We start from the raw sequence: 14371 nt of genomic DNA, 5'->3' as shown, positions 1-14371 counted from the left end.
TGTTTTTTTCCTGCTCTGGTTTCATATAGGTTTCTTACACGATCTTAGGCCTTGTGATGTTGTTGTCAGTGACGGTTTCAGAGAGTTCTGTCATGATATCTGACTAAAGACCAGTAGGGGATAGTTTATTCTCTGGACAGTTTGGGAGTCAAATGTATGTAGGCGTTTGTTTTGGAATTTGTTCCCTGACCCGCTGTTTCTATTTACTACCATGACAATAACGTTAGCTGCAAATAATAATAGTGGTGAGGTCATTAGGGCACTAAAATGTTCTTAGCACTGGCCAGTCATACGGCTCTGTCAATCAGCGACAGAGCTCCACTGGAAAAAAAAGTCTCATTAGTATATTTTTACACAATATACAGATATACCTCGGAGACCATGAATCAAGAATTAGTTCCCATGACTTATTAATCCAAGTTATTGATTCGTTTTAATTTAGTTAAAGTGTGGGAATGAAAGAACAAATTAGTACTACATGGTCATAAGTTAATAAGTCATGGGAATTAATTCTTGATTCGTGGCCATCTGTTTTTTAAATTATTTTTTTTATGTCATCTGCAGAGCCAATATCAGGACCATTTTTCTCTGTTTTTTTATGTAATTTAACAGTGGTTATTGGAATAATATTTATGCACAGTTGCTTTGCAATCTACAGTACATAGGTTAAAACATAAATTTGGCATGTTAAGCTTAAAAGTTTATGTTTATCTTTTATTCTGAATGGCTATAAAAAAGTTGTGTAAAAAGTTATGCAAAAATAAAACCTTAAATATGTGAATTACTTAACCTATTTGTTGAACACACAGTGGTATAATGATGTTTTTGATTCTTCAGAGACCCACCAAATTAAGTAATTTGTTGATAAACCTGATACTAACTAAACGTTCAATAAAAAATTAAGAAAAAGAAAAGTGTGAATAGTGGCAAGAAATATCAGTCAAACCGATTCTTTTTCTATATCTTATTTTGTTATATGGTAAAAATGACATGGAACCCTCTTATTAGCATGATGAAATTATGCAAGACTGGTTAATGGATGACTTTGTAATGTAATTAATCTAAACATGAATAACAGGACATATATCTGGTACAATGATAGACTTCGGTAAGCCTAGAGAGGATCCAACTACATTAAATGTATTTCTGGTCAAAATGTGGATTTTAAGAAAGACTTTAAATATACAAAGAGTGAAAAAGTGCAATGATGATAAGAGCATTTAAAAACAAAATTTAGGAGACAGTTGTTTGTTTCAATTATGAAATTTTATCGTAAGCTTGGTGAGCAGCTTTGGAGAATTTGATGTTTCCCCATTCAGAGAGATGGGAGCTGTACTTTCATGACTGAAATGGCTGCCCGAGAGGCGTTTCAAAGATGGCCGCTGAGTGAAATGAATTGCTTTAAAGGGAATTTAGGGGATTAAGGGATTTTATGCCTACGAACCAGAACCAGAGCTGGAAAAAGTCACTTTTCTAGATTGTAGTGTTTTCCTGAAGTGTGTGATCGTCATTTTGAAAGCCCAGAGTTTTTCCTATATTTATAGTACTACTATGAGGAGGGTCCAACAATCACCACCACGTCCACCTCAATGTCTCATGGTGTTGAGGTAAATGATCATCCCAGGTGAAACGGATCTGCGTCCCTCCCACATGCCATGGGGGCTATTCCATTCCTTCACATACTAGTTTAGTTTGTATTAGTTAGAACTATCCAAATGGTACCGACTTAAAGAGTGGATTATTAAACAAACTCCCTTGTTTAACAATTCATATGTCAGTAAAAATGTAATATTATGTCCAAATTAAATTCTTTGAGTAGCACATTTACAAAAAATAGCCCCCATGATACAGAGCCATGCAAATGCCATAGCGTTAGTGAACAGTGAGGGTGTGGTAATAGAGCTTTCTTTATGTGAGTTAATGTGATGTGTATTGTTACTTCAGTTTATATTTGTTTAAAGCTGTAGTAGTATGCGGTAACTAATGCTTTAAGCACTTTGTTTGACTGTCCCGAAAGAGTATTTTCTGTAGTTTTCTGCTTGTTTTCTTAAATAAACATTAACTAAATTACTATCTAGCCAATACTAATTTACTGACCTGTCTTTGAAATATGCTGTTTAACCTTTTCACTCATTTGCTATAAAAAGCCAAGTATTAATTTGCATGGTAAATTAAACTAACGAATTGTTTGCTGAAGACGTGGGAGGCAAGTGCTGCAAAATTAATTGTCAAAATTAAATTACCCTATCTTTACCCCATCCATTTTCTGTTTTTCGAATAAACCCATACATACAAAATTAGATGTACCAAACAGGCTTTGTGATTGCTTATAATGATAATGGGAATTAGGTATTTTGGTCCCACAAAACTGTGCCCCCAAGAGAGATGTAAAGTTCTCCAAAACAGTTTGGCCTTCAACAATGAAATACTGTAAATGTGAAAGATGTTAGATATGTTTCTCATTTATAGCACCATTTGTCTTGAATGTTGATTGCTCCTCTTTTTTTTTTTTTTAAGTCCGCACCAGGTGGACTTCCCAGACGGTCAGTCAGGAAGAAGGTGAAGGTGGACACCTCAAAGTTCATGACTCCTTACCTGGCACACAGCCAGAAGATGCTTGACCAGTACAGCCATGTAAGAAAATATTAATCCACAAGTTTCCTTGACTGATGTTTTGTTCTTATTTCATTGAAATTAACTAAACTGCTAACGATCCCAAAGCCTCATAACTGTGAGTTACATTATTTGTGGGAGACAACAGAAACAGATTAGCATAAAATTAATGTGACCACATCATGTCCGTAGGTCACAGTTTGAGAACCATCAGAATAAAACCAGATATTTGATAGAAGTTCAAAAGTTTGGGACAGTAAGATTTGGTTTTTTTTAAGAAAGTAATCATTTTATTCAGCATGGATGCTTTTTGATCAAAAGACTTTTACATTAAAGAAAATCTGGTTTTCTGTCTTTTTTATTCGATTCATCAAAGAATTCTGAAAAAATATCATGGTTTCCACAAAAATATTAAGCATTTTCAATTTTAATAATAATAAAAAATGTTTCTTAATCACTAAATCAGCACACTTTTACACAATACTGTATTGTTTTGTATGCTTTTGTAGAATAAATACAGGGAGGAATATGATAAATCAAAGGGGCAGCCCTATGCCATTTCGGCTGACACACCTGAGATGATTCGTATCAAGAAGGCCCAGGAGCAGCTTAGTGAGGTATGTACCCTTTGTGGATCATATATTACTATATTCTGTCAGAGTATAGTTTGCAAAATCTTCATGTTCACGTGGGCTATTTTTGAATATAGCTGATGCTTTTTGAAACCTAGTCTAAAGCTCCTAATAAACAATGTACAGATAGCTTACTTCATGCAAAATTCTAGCTGATTCGCTAACAATACATATTTTTGATAACCCAGGTGAAATACCGTATGGAGGGACTGAAGGCCAAAACCACCAGCCTCTATGATGGTGAGGCTCGCGAGATTGCCCACGTGAAGCATGTCTCTGAGCTCATCAGCAAAGTAAGTGCTTGTGTCAAGATAGACTTGTGAATTCTAATTAATGTTTAATAATCAAGTTGAATAATAATAACAGAATTGTTTAAACTGTCTTGATATTATGCTGTTAAGCTTTAAGAAGGCATCCCCATAATGCTTTGCTAGAGAGACAGCACTGTAGGGAAAAGAACTAAGTGATTCAGTGCACTGCAGAAATTCATGTGCAATACTGCTCAGTAAAGAGTTTTGTTTTATTTTAACTCAAGTCGTCAGTCCTCAATATTGCATTCTAAAGCCCTATTCTGACTGGATTAGTTTAACATGGAGAGGTGGGGTAAAGTACTTACCAGAGCTTCTCAGGAATGTTAGTCCCATCCCAATGTGCCATCTCAGTAATCAGACAATGTCAGTAAAACTTACGGCAACTTTTACCTTCTATAAAAAGGTCCGGAAAAATAACCCAAGGTAATACTAATCCTGTGCGAATATACCAGCTGTAAATGTATGTAAATATTCCGTCATGTCCTGTTTAAAAGTAGTTTCCGTGGTTTTTCAAGTATATTGAGGCACTTGAAAAAGCATTCAGTAGCGTTCTAGACAGTGGGACAAGTCTGTGGCAAAACTCAAGTGTTTTCCGCATCAAAAAGAAGGTATTTTAGCTTTGGTTAAGTACCTACCAACAGAATCCAATCAGAATTTAATTAATTTAATTAATCAATCGTTCGATCAGACCTAACTGTTACGTATATCTATAGATTAATGTGTTTGCGCACGTGGTGACGGCGGTGAGTAAATCGAGTTACTCCTCCCACTTTTGCTAGTTTTAGATTTCTTATCACGTGCCAATTGTCCATTAATATTACAGACGACCTGTAGTAAAATTACTTTACTCCATCTACCCTTGTAAAACTAATCCCGTCCGAATATAAGTAGAAAAGACACAAAAGATTACCTAACGACTACCCAACTATCCATTGTGTTGTTTATTGTCATATAAAATAAGTTCTCCATATACACCTTCTCCAGGTTCTGTACAGGCAGAAATGGGACGAGACCAAGGATAGGTACTTGCTCCCTCCTGACGCCCCTGAGCTGGTTCTTGCTGTGAAGAATGCAGCAAATTACAGCAAGGTAGATCTCTGATTCCTATTTTAGTATTAGATAAGCGCTAAAGTAAAATTTATACTGAAATTACTGGCTGATTCACCTTCTACAATGATTTAATATCCCTATCAGAAATTGTACACTGAGGCGTGGGATGAAGATAAGACCATGTACTATCCATACAGTGACAGCCCAGAGCTGCGCAGGGTGGCCAAGGCCCAAAAAGACCTCAGTGATGTAAGTCAAATTGTGAAATTTCAAAAATCAACTATCATTAAACTGTCATATGGAAAAACAAAAGCTTTTTGTCTCTAAACTAAATATTTTATTTTACCTAAAAAATATTACAAATGCTCTTACTGCATACCTTGTCTCAAAAATCTGTTGTGCTCCACCTTCACAGATTGTCTACAAGAAGGGCCATGATGAGCGCAAGGCAAAGTACACGTCTCTGGCTGATTCCCCGGAGATGGAACTGGCAAAGAAAAACTTTGCCAATCGTAGTGATGTAAGACTTCCCTGGTTTTTGTGCCTTCTGAATCAATTCCCATTTTCCCAAGTGTTAAAAACGAGTCCTACCACAAATGGTCTTTTTAGTTTCCATCTATCAATCTATCAAAGTTTTGTTTAGCCCAAAGCAATACATTTTATTTGTAGTTATATTGTAGTTTTATATTATATTGTATTTTACGAAGTGAACAGCAGAAATTGTGTATAATGTAAATGTTTCTGTCCCTGCAACAATAGATTGTGCATGTAAGCCATAGGCTCGACGAAGGTGAGAAATAATATAAAACCCTTCAATTCTTCACAGCTTAAATATCGTGAGGATTACAACAAGAACGTCAAGGGCAAATGGTGTGAAACCCCTTACTTTGATGTCGCTATTGCTAGAATGGTTATGGACAACATCAGCGACGTAAGTGCCATAAACTCAGCGTTATTCAAAAACAGATGTTCTGATGGAATAGTTCAAATAAATATATTTATCAAAGTGAAACATGCACATAATTAATATAAAACATTCTTAATATTCAGATCAAATGTTACACATTTTTAACTGAGTGTCACACTTTGATTCTTTCCAGAAAAAATATACGGCTGAATTTGAAGATATGAAAGACCAAATTTATTTCATGCAAACAGACACACCAACGTATGCTTCCAATAAAAAGGCTCGCGAAGCTGCAAGTTCGGTAAGTTTTGAGAATTTATTTACACTCTTTTTTTTCTTTTTCTTTTTTATTTCTTCACACATATAGTGGAGTCTGATACCATATGAAAACCTGGTGATTTCTTTTATATAAACCTAGAAATATGCAGCCTAGAATTTTTTTATAAAATTAAAACAAAGAAATGTAATGATGTACACAAGCAATATTTTAAATGATGCACTATCTATAAATGAGAGAATATGGCATTTTAACTAGTAGAAGTGTTTTTTACTTTTTATCACTGTATTTTCAGACTAGCTTTAGGACATTCCAGTATTCGTGCATTGCCTCCTGATTAAAAATAAAAGTGAGAGTACATATCAATGGACATACTTTTTTAGATCTCTTCTCATTGTATGGAAACAACCTTCCCGCGATGACTCTTTAAACAGATCATGAGTCAATCCAGAGATTCACATGACTGATGATCTGGTTATCTCTTTTGATCCCTGCTTACTAATTTATCATTGCTGCATCACAAGTGAGGACATGAAAGAACAAGCAGGATTAGATCCTGTGTATTTTTATACACGCTGTTTGCAAAAGTATGGAATTTGATTTGAGTAATTTCCAGCTCTGGATAAGTATGGAAAAAAGAAAAAAATATTTGTGTTTCCAGACAATTTCCCCTATTCAGTTTTCTAAACTATTAAATTAATAATTTCTAAAAATAAACGTATCATACAAGCAGTGTGATTTCATGGCAAAATCTTAGTGATTGTTTAGTGACAGTAAAACCCGAATTAATGAATTCAAGGCGCACATTTTCATTATGCAAACTGTTTGTCTTTCTTTACCATAAGTAAGTTTCTTTTGCACTAAACGAATGTGCGACAGATAAACCAGCAACAAATAAAGGAGCAAATAATCATTTAATTCAGACTGTGCTGAATATTTAATTCAGACTGTACTTTTCTGTTTGGAGATGGTGCAACATCAAACCACATTTACAATATCAAACTGATGTGTCAGAGGTGAATGTATGCAGGTTATAAAGGTTTCTTATTATGTAAGTGCATATTATTTTAAGAAAACCAATGAAAAATAGCCTGATAAAATATTTACAGATGATTGTACTATATACTAAATATAATGCATATTATTTTACATTTGGTCTGAAAATCTACTGAAAGGTTTGTAAATTTGAGTCTGGAAAAGTAAGGAATTTTGAGGAAAAAAAAATGGGGATGAGTTTTTTCTTCCTGGATTTCTTGTGAACGTTTTGTGTTGTCTTTAAACACTTGAAGGACCCATGACTCACATCAGTTTCAGAATCATTTGTCATTTAATATATGCATTTTTTTCCACCTTCACAGGTCAAATATAAGAAGGACTATGAGAAGACAAAAGCCATGTGCGATTACAACGTTCTCCCTGCTACAGAGAACCCCCTTCTCAGACAGCTGAGATACGCAGGCACCATCTTGAGTGATGTATGTTAATCCAGATCTTAATCATTTTACTGTAGTGGTCAGGACATTTTTATGGTCTAAGAGGACTTTACTAAGGTTCCTCATACTAAATATTACCACAAGACAGCTGAAATAAATTATTTAGTGAAATACAAATATTTACAAAACCAAAGTGATTTTTCCCCGTCTTTTTTTGTTGATGCTTGGTGTCATAGTGTTAATAATGAGTTAATGATGGCATGGATTATAGCTTTATAATTCAGTTAGTGTAAACACGCAGTTGATTAAAAAAAAACAATCCCCTGATTTTAGACCTGATAACTGGATGGGATTTTATCTGTGTTGCCACTGTTTGGCACATACGTTGTGTGATCTGAGTATTTTGAAGCATTTTCCTCTCATCATGTTTATCTCAAACTGTTGGCTAATTTCTGACATTCCTTTCTTTTGTCTTTTCTAGAAAGTATATAAAGCTAGTTATGAGAAATCAAGGGGATCCAGCATCAATTACTGCGACACTCCCAAATTCAAGATGGATAGTGTATTGAAGAAGTTCAGTGATGTAAGTGATCATTTCATAATTTGCTACAAACATTTAATATTTCCTCGCATCTCAAGTTTGTATCGTTCTCTTTCCTCAGGCACGTTATAAAGAGAAGTATGAAAATCAGGTGAAGGGTCATTATGTTGGTAGCTTTGAAGATATATTTACAGTTCACTGCCGGAAAATGGAAGAAATGAAGAATGATGTAAGTTTCCATAATGTGGAAATGCATATATTTTCATCTTCTTGATCACAAAAAATGTATTTGTGTATCCACATTTGCTTTCTTTCTCATTTAAAAGCAAAACTACAAAGCTGATTATGAGGACATAAAGACAAGATGTTTCTTCCCTCAAACTGTTACACCAGAATACGAAGTCAATAAGAAGCTTGATCAATGTAAAGATGTAAGTACATAAACTCCCTTTAATGGGTTGAATACAGAACCTGACTTTAGGTGATGTTTTTTTTTTTTTTTGCATGTTTCTCTTTTCAGAAAGTTTATCGTCAACATCCAGACAAGGTGAAGTTCACACAGGTGACAGACTCACCTGTTCAATTGCAAGCTGCCATCAACGCCCACCAGTTGAGTGATGTACGTAAAAAGATTTCATTATTATGACTGAATAAAACCAAAAAATCTGTGAAAAGTTTACCAGGTGATTTATGGACTTTGTTGAATTGTAATGTTGTCCTAGAAAAAAACCCTCATTGATCATTAGAGCACAGTTGTCAATTGCTGTTGACAATAGAGTCAGTCCATAGACATATTATTAGAACTGTTGTTTGTGCTATTTCGAGTGAAAGTCAAGCCTAGCAAACAACTAAAACCAATCCCTTTGAGACCGAGGAGCCATGTAGTGGTGTTTATCGAGCTCATCCTGCTCCGATGAACACCACAACCATAGAGCACTATGGAAACATTGTAGTTACTAGGGAAATATGTACCAAAATAATAATAATATAAGATAATAATATGATATGAATATGAAATATGTACCAAAATAATAATAATATAAGATATGATATAATATTGGCTATATATATATATAGCTCTGTATATATATATATATATATATATATATATATATATATATATATATATATATATATATATATATATATATATATATATATATATATATATGTATATATATGTATGTATGTATAAATATGTATATGTTAAGATATAGAATATTATCATTAACACTTTTCTCTTTTTTTCTTTTCTACAGCTCAACTACAAGAAAAAGTATGAGAAGGAGAAGTTTAAGTGTTACCTCCCTCCTGATTACCCTTTCTTCATTCAATCTAGAGTTAATGCGTATAACCTTAGTGATGTAAGTAGATTGCCTTTTAATTGATGAATTGCTGTTCCTAAGTTCATAGCATTAGATTGAACTGAAACCTGACCATAATACACTATTTTGTATTCACTGGAATGGTTTTCTATTTCATGTTCACAGACGTGTTACAAGTTTGAATGGGAAAAAGCAAAAGCAAAGAAATTTGAGGTGAAAGGAGATGCAATTTCAATCCTTGCAGCCCGTGCTCACACTAACATCGCTAGTGATGTAAGTAAATGGTATATTTGGGTTGTTTTCCTGACAGATTTCAGGCCATTGTGACACTGGTATGGTCTTTAATGTTAGGTGAAATACAAGAAGGAATATGAGAAGAACAGAGGACATATGGTCGGGGCTCTCAGCATCAATGATGACCCCAAGATCATGCACTCAGTACATGTTGCTAAGATCCAAAGTGAGGTATGGTTCAACTAGCACATTACTGATAACTTATGAACACAATCCTAAAGATTTTTTATGTACTAACAGTCCATTTTTGATCCTCTGAAATACAGCGTGAGTACAAGAAAGACTATGAGAAGATGAAGACCAAGTACCATGCTCCACTGGACATGATGCTTGTGACTCTTGCTAAGAAATCTCAGGCCATTGCCAGCATGACTGGATATAAGAAGATCTCAAACCGTTACCTCCTCCCTTATGACAGCATATCACTGGACACGGCAAAGAAGGCAAATGTTATTCAGAGTAATGTAAGGATCCCTGCAACTCTTACACACTTACACACAAGTTTAGTGTTGACAAGTGCAGTTTTCATTTCTTTCCTTAAAGATTTCCTGTTAAAACATAAAGTTGAGTTGGGACTTCGAAAGGCTTGTCTTTAAAAAAAAAAAGAAAAGAAGAATAAATAGCCAATAGCCAAACATCACATTTACATTTATGCATTTAGCAATCCCCCGTGAGGCGATGTTGTTGTTCTAAAATATTTGTATACAAAATTTTAGTGTTGAGTTATCAATATATTTTTATGTATTTTTTGTCCATGTTGATCTTGAAAGAGAAAGACATTGAATTTTGCATTTATATATCTGCTAAACGATCAGTTTTAGGAGCATCTATTCCACAAGACATGGATTAAAATCACAAAGCACAATTTTAACTTGATGAGGTCTTTAATGTACAGACTGTTTCTATTTCGAAGCCACTTGGAGTCATTTTTATAATCTAAATAAGATATTTTTTTTCATTTTAGTTATGTTTTTGATCATTAACTAGAAAAAGTCTATATAGCAAAAGTTGATCAACCATGCCTTTCATTTTTTGTGATACTTATGATACTTTGTGAAACTTGTGATATTTATTTTTCTCGTCATTTGTAACCACAGAATGAATACAAGTCAGACTACGATAACTATGTCAAAGGAACGCCTTGGGTCCCTTACGGCTCCTTGGAAGTTGAGAAGTGCAAAAAATCTGGCCATATCTTAAGTGAGGTATGGCACTTCAGAAAGAGGCAAAGTTTTCTTAATCTATATTGGATTTATGTTGTCATCAATCAAGTAATATTTACATATTTCTCTTGCTTAGAAAAACTACAGGCAGAATCCAGACACTGTACCTTTTACTTCTATAGATGACCACCCTCTCCAGCTGCAGGCTAAAGCCAACCAAATAATAAGAAGTGATGTAAGGGAAAACAACCAACCAAACTTGGTTAAATGTTATTCTGAATAATGCCAAACCAGCACATTTATGTGAAATTGTGAATATTTTCCTCACTATAGCTGCACTATAAGAAAGGTCTAGATAAAGTCCTTCAGAAATACTCCCTGCCTCCTGATGTCCCACAGTTCATTCAGGCCAGGTGTAATGCCTACAACATAAGCGATGTAAGTGAAAATGCCCTAATGTGTTTTATGATATTTGGCATGTTCTTTTTTGCAAAGGTGATGACTCTGTTTATCTATTGTGTATCTGCTTTTTCAGAAATGCTATAAGCTTGAATGGCTGAAGACTATTGCAAAGGGGTATGACCTGAAGTCTGACGCCATACCTGTAAAAGCTGCGAAGGCAGCCAGACATGCTGCTAGTGATGTAAGTGATGTGCCCCTTTCATAGAGGAGATTGATGGATGGAAGAGTGCAGTGTGGAACCGAATAATGTTAAATACACTGTTTATTTATGATGATGCCTTTCAGGTTCAGTATAAGAAGCTGTATATGAAGGACAGAGGCCATCATGTTGGCTTCCGCAGCCTCCAGGACGACCCCTTGCTGGTGCATTACATGGAGGTGGCTAAGATACAGAGTGAGAGGAACTACAAAAGGGATTACCACAAATCCAAGCTGAAGTACCACACCCCCGTGGACATGTTAAGTGTTGTGCAGGCCAAACATGCCTCTAAGGTTCAGACTTATGCAGGATACAAGCAGAATTTACATCATTACACCCTGCTGCCTGATGCCATGAACCTGGCGTTAGCTCGCTCCATGAACGTCAGCTCCAGTGATGTAAGAAAAAATCTATCATCTTAATATACAGTACATGTTGGCTCAGCTCTTTGTGAAACTCTCTCATCTAGATTTACAGAAAATAATAGCATATACTTATAGCAATACTTTTTATTTAACACTTATTTTACAAACCATATACCAATAAGTTTAAAAGTTTGGGGTCAGTAAGATTTTCTGAAAGAGACTTTTTTTCAGAAAGGACACAATAAATTAATCAAAAGTATAATGTTACAAAGTAGTTCTGTATCACAAGAAAGCAGATCTTTTGAACGTTCTATTCATCAGAGAATCCTGAAAAAACATCACATTTTCTACAAAAATATTAGGCAGGTCAACTATTTATAATAATAAATGTTGGATCATGTTACACTGAAGACTGGAGTAATGATGCTGAAAATTCAGCTTTTCCATTACAGGAATAAATTAAATATTAAAATAGAAAACAAGTATTGTATAATATTTACATAATTTTTTTGATTATTGTTTTGATCAAATAAATGCATTCTTGGTGAACATAAGAGACGTCTTTCAAAAAATATTACCGCCCCCTAATTCATAATTGTACATATTAAAAATCAATAAATGCTTTTAACAATTACGATCTTATAATCAAATGTTGAAGAAACTCACTATGCTTTTGATTATTTTTTTTTAAATCTAGATCAGAGAATAATGATAATAAAGATGTGAGAAAATAGACACGTTAAAGTTTATAGTTCTGTGAATGCTTTTACTAAAATGTGCTGTTTAATTCCAATTCAGTTCCAGTATAAACAGGATTACGAGAACTACGTAAAGGGCACTGGCTGGATCCCCATCGGTTCACTGGATGTTGAAAGAGCAAAGACTGCTGGTGCAGCTCTCAATGAGAAGAAGTACAGGCAGCACCCAGACACTTTCAAGTTCACCAGCGTTCTGGACACCCCAGTCATGGAACAAGCCAAACTGAACGCACAGCAGCTAAGCGATGTGAGGGACAAATACATTCTGTTGTTTTATCGTTTGAGTCCTTAATGAGTATCCATAATGGAGGTTAAATGCATTTCTTTCTAAATCATGTCATATTGTTTTCATATTGTTTTCTTTGTACAGAGACTGTACAAGGCCAGTGGTGAGAAGTTCAAGCACACTTACCATCTCCCTGCTGATGTACCAGAGCTCCTGCAAGCCAAGTACAACGCTGTGAATGTCAGCAAGGTAAGAGTGCTGTATATCTTATACTGTATACAACATTGAGACGGTTATCAGAATCTAGTTCTGCTGAGAGCTTGTGTTTTCTTTTGCTTTCGCAGACATACTATACCTATGCACACAAGCAGGATCTACTGAAAGGACATCAAGTGAAGCATGATGCCATTTCTATCATTGCTGCGAAATCCTCCAGGGATATTGCCAGTGATGTAAGCAAGCATATATTTCATTTAATTAATATTGAATATTATTATTAATATTGAATATTAATATTAATCAGTTAATATTGAATTTGTTTGAGTGTATTTTTGACGTACTGTATATACAACTGTGTTGTGTTGTTTTTTTATAGTACAAGTATAAGCTTGCATATCAGAAGGCAAGAGGCCACCACGTTGGCTTCCGTAGCCTCCAGGACGACCCCTTGCTGGTGCATTACATGGAGGTGGCTAAGATACAGAGTGAGAGGAACTACAAAAAGGATTACCACAAATCCAAGCTGAAGTACCACACCCCCGTAGACATGTTGAGTGTTGTGCAGGCCAAACATGCCTCCAAGGTTCAGACAAATGCAGGATACAAGCAGCACCATCACAACTATATCCTCCTTCCAGATGCCATGCACATTGGACTGGCTCGCAACATGATGGAGATCCAGAGTGATGTAAGAACAATTGAAAAAGGATATGTGGTACTTTTATTGTAAACCTGGAATGATTACTTATGTTTTGACAAAATAATTAACAGATCCTTTTTATCTCTTCAGAATTTGTACAAATCAGATTTCAACAACATCTTCAAAGGAGCAGGCTGGGTTCCCATAGGTTCTATAGATGTTGAGAGGGCTAAGACTGCCAACAAAGCCCTTGATGAGAAGTCGTACAGAATTCACCCCAGTGCATTGAAATTTTCCAGTCTAACAGACCAGATGAACATGGTTTTGGCCATGAGCAACACAAAACTACAAAATAAAGTAAGAGTACTTCAATAATCTATTCTGAATGATAACCACAATGATGCTATAGAACTGACTCACAAGTTCTTGTTTTATTTTTATTGCATTTTAGACGGCCTATAAAGCCTCTGGAGAGAAATTCATGCACACCTACAATCTACCAGCTGATGCCCCAGGGTTCCTCCAGGCCAAATATAATGCCCAGACTATGAGTGAGGTGAATGAAGTGAACTGCAAATGACAAAATGTTTGTATGTTCTGTGTATGTACAAAGTGTTTACTTGTAATGGAAAAATACAATCTAAATTGAATAAAAGAGAAACGCTTTTCTGTAGGGTTCTATGTGTTAATATTAGATATTATGAAATAATGAAAAATACTTTTTACAGCATTTATTAATCTTGGCTTATTGTAGGTCTTAATGCATTACCTAATGTTAACATATACATCTTTTAATGTTAAATTGTGTATGTAGAAATTAAATGCTATAAAAGTTTTGTTCATTGATAGTTTAACTTAATTATTGCATTAACACTTTTTCAACATATGCAGTGTTTTAAAGTTTTTTCTTTTAAACGTATTTTTGTTTTATATATATATATATATATATATATATA

At 34.7% G+C, this 14371-nt stretch overlaps 1 protein-coding gene across 28 annotated transcripts in view; it reads left to right on the top strand.

Moving 5' to 3' along the window:
- The window catches only part of neb (nebulin), a 61850-nt gene that overhangs the window by 3175 nt on the left and 44304 nt on the right, over window positions 1-14371 (top strand). For 27 of the 28 annotated variants that reach the window (XM_084121251.1, XM_084121247.1, XM_084121258.1 and 24 more), the window contains exons 4-32: window positions 1545-1607; window positions 2518-2634; window positions 3123-3230; window positions 3434-3538; window positions 4541-4645; window positions 4751-4855; window positions 5022-5126; window positions 5433-5537; window positions 5707-5814; window positions 7149-7265; window positions 7705-7806; window positions 7886-7993; window positions 8091-8195; window positions 8285-8383; window positions 9024-9128; window positions 9255-9362; window positions 9441-9554; window positions 9650-9847; window positions 10481-10588; window positions 10683-10781; window positions 10880-10984; window positions 11082-11189; window positions 11294-11605; window positions 12371-12577; window positions 12701-12805; window positions 12901-13008; window positions 13152-13463; window positions 13566-13772; window positions 13867-13971. In XM_084121251.1, the coding sequence (XP_083977377.1) occupies window positions 1545-1607; window positions 2518-2634; window positions 3123-3230; window positions 3434-3538; window positions 4541-4645; window positions 4751-4855; window positions 5022-5126; window positions 5433-5537; window positions 5707-5814; window positions 7149-7265; window positions 7705-7806; window positions 7886-7993; window positions 8091-8195; window positions 8285-8383; window positions 9024-9128; window positions 9255-9362; window positions 9441-9554; window positions 9650-9847; window positions 10481-10588; window positions 10683-10781; window positions 10880-10984; window positions 11082-11189; window positions 11294-11605; window positions 12371-12577; window positions 12701-12805; window positions 12901-13008; window positions 13152-13463; window positions 13566-13772; window positions 13867-13971 (3753 nt within the window). The remainder of the gene's footprint in view (window positions 1-1544; window positions 1608-2517; window positions 2635-3122; window positions 3231-3433; window positions 3539-4540; window positions 4646-4750; window positions 4856-5021; window positions 5127-5432; window positions 5538-5706; window positions 5815-7148; window positions 7266-7704; window positions 7807-7885; window positions 7994-8090; window positions 8196-8284; window positions 8384-9023; window positions 9129-9254; window positions 9363-9440; window positions 9555-9649; window positions 9848-10480; window positions 10589-10682; window positions 10782-10879; window positions 10985-11081; window positions 11190-11293; window positions 11606-12370; window positions 12578-12700; window positions 12806-12900; window positions 13009-13151; window positions 13464-13565; window positions 13773-13866; window positions 13972-14371) is intronic. The other variant, XM_084121253.1, reaches the window with a different exon arrangement.

The sequence above is a fragment of the Abramis brama genome, assembly GCF_963993115.1.
Source record: "Abramis brama genome assembly, chromosome: 8".
NCBI lineage: Eukaryota > Metazoa > Chordata > Actinopteri > Cypriniformes > Leuciscidae > Abramis > Abramis brama.
Note: the sequence above shows the minus strand (reverse complement) of the source record. Positions and strands in the feature narration are given on the sequence as shown.